The sequence below is a fragment of the Enoplosus armatus genome, chromosome 11, assembly GCF_043641665.1.
Source record: "Enoplosus armatus isolate fEnoArm2 chromosome 11, fEnoArm2.hap1, whole genome shotgun sequence".
In the NCBI taxonomy this organism is placed as follows: domain Eukaryota; kingdom Metazoa; phylum Chordata; class Actinopteri; order Centrarchiformes; family Enoplosidae; genus Enoplosus; species Enoplosus armatus.
The window spans coordinates 6,949,048-6,956,854 of NC_092190.1; the positions used below are offsets into that span (position 1 = coordinate 6,949,048).

The 7,807-nt window shown below is 42.2% G+C and overlaps 1 protein-coding gene across 1 annotated transcript; it reads right to left on the bottom strand.

Moving 5' to 3' along the window:
- Positions 1 to 1,039: 1,039 nt before the first annotated feature.
- On the bottom strand, positions 1,040 to 7,460 carry LOC139292510 (solute carrier family 22 member 4-like). The gene is made up of 11 exons (XM_070914863.1): positions 7,251 to 7,460; positions 6,513 to 6,689; positions 5,352 to 5,455; positions 5,017 to 5,171; positions 4,448 to 4,619; positions 3,568 to 3,694; positions 3,388 to 3,488; positions 2,717 to 2,931; positions 1,945 to 2,127; positions 1,712 to 1,844; positions 1,040 to 1,163 (listed from the first exon to the last, which is right to left on the bottom strand). The coding sequence occupies exons 1-11, from the start codon at positions 7,458 to 7,460 to the stop codon at positions 1,040 to 1,042; spliced, it is 1,701 nt and encodes a 566-aa protein (XP_070770964.1).
- Between the last annotated feature and the right edge of the window lie 347 nt (positions 7,461 to 7,807).

Here is a 7,807-nt window from a genome sequence, read left to right on the forward strand (position 1 = left end):
CGGAGCCACAGCCGAACAGGCCCTGTCCAGTTCGCACTGGTGATGCGTTCATGTGCCCTCAGAGACTGCAAAATCCGACGTTCAGGATCAGATTTATGTTAAAATAATAATAATAAAAAAGCTTTATTTGAAAACAGCAAGTCAACAAAACAATAAAAACAGTCATAATCAATTAATAAAATATTAAAGATGATTCATAACTATAACAGAGTAATTATTATTTAAAGTGAAGATCATGTCAGTTACCAGTTAGGACTCAAACAATGAATATATACTTGATTTTATTAATTTATTAATCAAATTAAATATATACATGTTCGTATGTTTATCTTCATCGTACTGGTAGAAACCAAAACAATGCATTCTTTATATACAAAATTACAGTTTATTTTACCAATTATGAATCTTGCAATGTAGCATTGCCACTGCTAACACCACTGCTACTGCTGCTGCTACAGGATCAAAATAAATCTTAACACCTGGAATCTGTACAGAGTTCACATTTAAATTAACTTTCATATTTACCTTAAATTCGTGTTCATGATGTATATTTCCTTCCACTTTCATATTTATGTTGACAGTGATCATGTTTTGTTTACCATCTTAAATACACCAATGTTTCAATCTATGAGTGGAAACAGTAAACTAGATCTACAGCAAGTGAAGTAAACTGCTGTGTAATGTCCCTTTTTTGAAGTTCTGCTGACTTCACTCTTTCCTTTGGTTTTAATTTTAAAAATATACAGTCATTCTGTGACTCCTTATTTATAAGTTTTGCAAGTTTCCATTGTTGTCTCACTTTTGCACACCACTCGGTCCCTGCTGTATGGAAAGACAATAAACTGTTGTTACTATTCATAGTGTCAGTGAATGCATCACTAGCTCTGCAGGTCCTCTCCCAGTGTCCACAAGTCGCCATCTGGTGGACACAGAAAACAACACCACCATCCTCACAAAATAAAAATAGTTTTGGTGTTTTTTAGGCAGTTTTAGTGACGTCCATAGTTTTGTTTTTTCATTTATTTGTGTGTCAGGAGTCTTATAGGTGAGTTGTGCAGATGATCTCAGGTGCTGTACTCTGGTCTTTAGCTGATTTCCCATCATCCTTTGGCGGTGGTGTAGAGGTCCACGGCCACCTGAACCTGGAAGCCAGAAGTGGGGAGCTGCATTATTCAGGCTGCACTTACACAACGTTTTTTGTTGCTTTTTACATTTATTTAATGGATATGTGATTCAAATTGGTGTATTTTCCTTTCATACGTATTTGAAACATATATTTGCTATATTCATTTTTCTCCGTAACTTTTGGTTTTTGCCAGCTGCTGTCTCTGTTCTTGTGTCAACTCTTTGTTTGTTGTATCCACTTAGAACTCAGCCCTGCCTTTCTGTGGCTTAGGCAATCTTCTAATATGCTTTTAACGTCAGTGACGATGGTGATTCAGTATAGTCAGTTCAGTTTGAAGACCCATTGATAAAGCAAGTACTGAGTCATCCAGTCATGCAGTGGAGCAGCAGTGGAAACACATGTGTTCATGGCTTCCTGAGGCTCTGTGTGATAAACAGCCAAACACAAAAATGGCCAGCAGGGGGCGGCTCCACTGGCTGCAAAAAGAAGTCAGATTTTATAGAAGTCCCACCACCACCACCACCACACACACACACACACACACACACAGACAGTGAGCTGTGTAACGTGACTGTGCAGACTGACCCATGTGTAACCATCTGCTGGATGGTGTCGGGCAGTGGCTGTCTGAAGGTCTCAGGCAGGAATATGCAGAGCAGAACACTGAGCAGTGACAGAGAACCCACAATGATCCACGGCAGGAACTGATAGAACACAGCTGGAGACAAAACCAGACCAGATCAGTGAGTTCATACTTGTACTGCTACTACAACAAATATTTTGAATCTCTGCAGACCAAAATAGTCACAAGGTCTCACCCAGCTGCAGCAGGTATGGGGAAACAGAGGACCCCACTCTGGAGAACATGGCACAGGACGACATTGCTGTGTTTCTGATGACTGTGGGAAACAGCTCCCCAGTGAACATGTACAACACCCCAGTGCCGGCCAGTATGCCAAATTTACCCAGCAGCACCAGGGACAGGGTAAGTGCTGGATGACCTGCAGGGAGGAGGAGGGCTGTCAGGTAGAAATTAAGCATTTTTGAAGCACTGAATTACTATGAAGCAACTGGCTGCTCACTAAACCTTCCCCCAAACAGCGATTGTCCAATCAACCCATAACAAGGTAAGGCAGGCCTGTCAAGCTTTGCATTTCTCAACATGTGTGGTTTGCATGGGGCTGTAGGAAGAGAAATCTTTAAAGAGTTTGGAGGGTGGTGTCCTGTCTTTAGCTGTTCCAAAAGCACAATTGCAAGCAATAACAGTGTGTTTATCTGCTCTAACATAAGTTGCAATTGTTAGCATGCCTGGCCACCAAGCTTATCACATAATTTACAGTAGAAACCAAGCGTTGGTTCAAAGCTGAAGAGCAAAGGTAACTACATTATTTTGTGGGACTACAATATCGGCTCTGTCTTGCTCGTCATTTGGTTTGGGAAAGTTTTCACTCCAGCAACTCCAACCAAACTCATTACATGGCAATGGAGGAGTCAGGCTATCATCTGCTAGATGAGGATGAAGCTTGATATTCATAAAGAAAGAAAGGAAGCAGTGGAGGAGTACAGCTAGCTTGTGCTGGTCTTACTCACTGTGCAGAGTGATCTGGATGAGGAGCAGGGCTAGCGCCCCCAGCAGGGTGAAGCTGATATAGGACAGGCGGCGAGGAAGACTGCGTGCCGCCAACCAACTGGCAGCATAAGCTGGGAGCTCAACAACCGACACCAGGAAGTAGTTCAGGTAGGGGTTGCCATAGAGACCAGACATGTTAAATGACAATCCAAAGTAGCTTACACTCACAGAAAACCTGCAAACAAGAAAAGAACAAGACTTGTAAGACTGATTTAGGTATTCTTAAAGACGTACCTGCAGTGAAGCTAAAAATGTAAGGTTTGTCCTGAGGGTGGTGGTAGAGGAAAGGTTATGGTGTCATTAAAAAATAAAGGGTTCATACTCTAGAGAGCAGGAATATGAATCTGAACATTAGATGGTGATATTACTGGAGTAAGAGCGGAAAATTTGTCCTGATGGTGGTGCTAAAGGAAAGGTCAGAGGTCACCAAAATCATTAGTAATCACCTCTGGGGACAATGAATATCCACAGTAAATTCTATGGAAATGGACAACTAGTTGTTGAGACACTGTATCTTGCTCTGGAGGGATGAACTGATGGACCTTGTTATTTGCGGTGCTACCAAGGGGAAAAAAGAACATTTCCTGAATTTATGGGAAAATTCTTGCGGTGGAAAAGTGTTTTAGCTCACCAGATGAGCCACAGCACTAGTGTGATATATCGAATGTTTGTGGTCCTCAGCAGGTCCAGGAAGCTTAGGGACTCTGCCTTCTGGCTTGTTGCTTTTTCAACCTGTGGAGAGATAGAAACTGCAGTACAATGGCCACTGTCCTTTAGTGTGTGGAACAGCGCTGAGGTTAGAGATTCTTACTTTGGCTTCAGAGAAGATGACATGAGGAGCTTCGACTCGGTTCTCCAGGGCTGCTGACCTCAGCAGGAGTTCTGCTTCCCTCAAACGGCCACGAGCAACCAACCAGCGAGGAGACTCTGGAACCAGCCTGGTGGACAGACAGGCAAACACAAAAATCTCTCTTCTATAATCTATCTGTTTAAAAACATTTTGGTGGAAATTGCTGAAAGACACTAGATCACCCTGGTTCATCCATCTGTGGTCAAAACAGGTCAAAAATGATCTGTGAAGCATGGCGAAAATCTTTGCAAAACTGTTCCTGTGTGTGGCCAGTTTGAGTCATAGATCCATGAGTTTGAAGGCTTATAAGACAGCAAAACGCTGCACTGGTTTATAACACTATGACACCGGATTTTAGAACTGTGGAACATTATCAAGGCAACGATTCTTTTATTGTAAGTTAGACAGTAGATTTATGATGTTCATGGAACAAAGTACCAGGAATGTGCAATTGGATGTGTTTGATCTGGATAACGATGCATCGCGTTGCAGCAAAGTTTGAGCTAGTTTAAACTTTTTGGCTGGATGACCCTGCTAGTTTTTGCAGAGCCCACCCTCAAAGAGTGTTCCCTTTCAAATTAAAGAAAGTGTTTTGTTTTTTCATGCCGTTCTTTTGTCTGTCCATACATGGCCTGAAGACATCTTTTGTTTGTAAAACATCAAGGTACAAAATCAGGTTACCAGGGATAGGTATCATTCCACAGTTCATCAAATTCATCAACTGGACCCTGACACATTTCATCCTTTCTTTCGTATCATAAAAACCTAACCTACAAAATAAATAAGTAGTACACAAGATGCAGATACTGTATATCTCGATAGTGTACTGAGGTCATCTTACCACCAGAGGGGGATACAGGCCAGGCCTGGCACAGCCATGATCAGTGACAGGTGTCTCCAGCTCCTGACCAGGTAAGCAGTGCCAGGCAGCAGCATCATACTTAACACGTAGACAAAAGGCAAGCACAGGTTGGAGAAGAAAACTCTGGTAGAACCAATCAGGATCTCTGAACCTGAAGAAGGAAAAGTCAAGGGATTGTACTGAGTGCCTTAATGGACATTTTTGTATTTCTGTTTCTGTTGTCAGATTACTGAACAAGTGTAAAATAATGACGGCTTTGTAAGTAGAAATACATCAGACATGTTAGTGAAAGGTTGACAAGCTGACAATCATTCTTCAGCATTTTTGAAAAGTTCCTCTTTTTACGGTCAACAATACAAAACAAGACTTTGTATTTTCACAAGGCCAAAACAGACAAACCAAGATGGAATTCGAAACGTGCCCTTATCGGTGTGGACATGATCTTATTCTGTCCTCCAGTGAGACTCCATTGAGATTATAAACAGAACAACACTAGAGCAACAAGTGGAGAGGAGGCTAACAGTGTAAAGAAAATTAAAAACCCATACCAAGAACAAATATAGCTATATAGCTGGTGATCTGACCCAGGCCCAGCATGAAGAAGAGCACGGTGAAGACGGGCCAGGACGGAGCGAAGGCCACAGCGCTGCTGAAGACACTAAGTGCTGCGATGGCACCAAACAGTACAGGCTTCCTGCCAAACCTGTCGTACAAATACAGCAGAGATGTTGTCGAGTTTTTGCCTTCCTTATTCCATGAAATGTAGCAGACCTCCATCTCTTTGGTCAACGCAGGAATACTTTAACAAAACATTCTACCTCTGCCAACTCTGAAGAACCTGAAAGAAACAGCTACAGGAGTTTGAACTGAAACTGAAAAGTACCGGTCAGACATCTGTCCAGAGATGAAACATCCGGACAGTCCTCCCAGGAAGTAGACGAGGGAGGTCAGAGGCTGTTTCCACTGGTCGCTGCACACCAGGTTAAACTGGAAGACAAGGGACATGAGGGAATTCTGCAGCACACATAAAAAATGTAATCTGGAATAATACAGCAGATATAGACACGGTAATATAAAGCAAACATGGGAATGCAACTTGGAATAATACAGCCAACATAATAATTTCTGTTCCTGTACAAGTGATTATCCTGAGTCCTGTCCTTTGTCTTGTCCAGTCCGTTTGTCTTGAGTCTCAGCTCCTCTCAGTCTTCCCAGGTTTTTGAATTTTGAACCCCAGTCTCTTGCTTGAGCCCATCGGTTGTTCCTCTGAGCCCTGTCCACTCCTTTGAGCCTGGTCTTCCAGTGTCCAGCTTCTCCGATTCTGATCCTTCAGTATCCATATTCTTAGAGATCGTCCTCCAGTGTGCATCTCCTGAGAGCCACATTCTCTAGAGTCCATCTCCTTTGAATCCAGTCCTCCAGCAACCAGCTTCTCAGATTCTGGTCTTTCAGTGTCCATATTCTTAGAAATGGTCCTCAAATATCCTGCCTCTCTAAGCACATTCCTGCAGAATCCATTGCCAGGCTGCCTGCTCCTCCAGCATCCATCTCCTTAGAGCCAGATCCTCCAGTGTCCAGTCCTGAATTTCGTCCTCAGGAGGCTTTTAAGCTTTGTTTATGCTTGTGCGAGACACCATGGAAACACACACCTTCATAATTCTCTTCTCTGAACCAAAATTGAATTTAAAATCCAAAAAAGTTTCCAGCTATTGTGCAGCAGACGTTGTGGCATTACACCACACAGATAGATGACATATGAAGGGGACACCAATCCAGTAATTTCCAGTTTCTTCCAGTTGGTTGGCGGCACACAGTCCTCCTTCCTGCAGTCATCTGAGGCAAGTCAATGATTGGTGTAAAGTGAGAGAGGTCAGGACCCCTCAGTGTTTTACAGACAGAAGCTGTTTTGACTACACTGGAACCTTACATGACATGTGAGAGTCTAAACAGTAACATACAGTGGAGGGGGGTCACTAATGGAAAAACAGTGAAAACAAGTAAACATAATTGTATTAGTACTCGCGGTAGATAGTTGCAGCAGTACCTCACTGACTACAGTAGACTGGTAGTACTCAGTACTGTAAGTCCATCCATCTTTACAGCCTTCCTGCTTCAGGCTGGAGAGGAGGACTTCTGGACTTGATCCCTGTGCAGACAGGTTCCGCACCAGGTCCAGCTCATACCGGTTACAACTGCTCCTCTCCTGCTGCTCAGCCACCTGCTGACCAGGAAACAACATCCTCATTATTTCCAACTTATGATGCAACAACAGTCTGGGGAGGTAGACGGCACCAGAGCAGACCACATCAGTTCAAAGAGCTATACAGTAAATCTTTAACTGACTGCAGTTCCAAGTATCTGAAACCCTTGGGACATCAGCTGTGGTATGTCTCAGCATTCAACTGGATTTAACATTTTTTATTACTGTTGTCCTGATAACTTTAACATGGGTGTATAAGATAAATAGTAGTTCTTCTCAATCATGGTAATTTTTTCATTAAACTTAAAATAGAAACCTAGCTTTAACCAAACCTTAACCAAAATAACTTAACCTTAAACCCAGTATACACAGTGCTGGAAAGTAACTGGATACATTTACTCAAGTACTGTACTTAAGTACTATATACTTTGTATCCTTATACTACTCCAATACACGTCAGAAGTAAGTATTGTACTTACTATACACTTTCTTTGTATGTGTACACATACTTTTCATTTAATTAACTATTCTCAAAATCATTCAGCTTGAACAGGCCTGGATCCAGTTCCTACTGGTTCTGACCTGTACTGGGATGCTGGCCTGGATCCAGTCCTGGCTCAGGTTGCTGTGGTTGGGGATGTGGCAGTGGTGGGGAGGGGTAGCCAGCAGGAAGATGACGGACAGGAGGTTGTATCCACATGGAACGGTGGTGAGGCAGAGCAAGAAGAAGACTCTCCTCTGGAATGGGCCCCAGGTCCCCAGGAACGACACTGACTCCTCGTAGTCCTGCATTTTGCTGGACTCTACTTACACTCTACTCTGTTTTTTACTTTCCTGTCAATGTTTCAATTTATTAAGTGCTATTATAACCACTGAATCAACTATGCCAATTAGGTACAAATGCACAAAGAATATCTATCTTAAAACTACAAATACTAATACTAGAACTACATTTAAAATGTATTAACACTCTGCCACAGTACTATTATTATAATATAATACTATTATTATTATTACAATAGGTGTAGAAACTACCAATATATAAGCAATATTACAGCAATACATAAGTACAAATGCCTTCCATTACTACAAGTACAATAACTGCAAATCAAATTGTCCCACCTATACGTACTGCAATA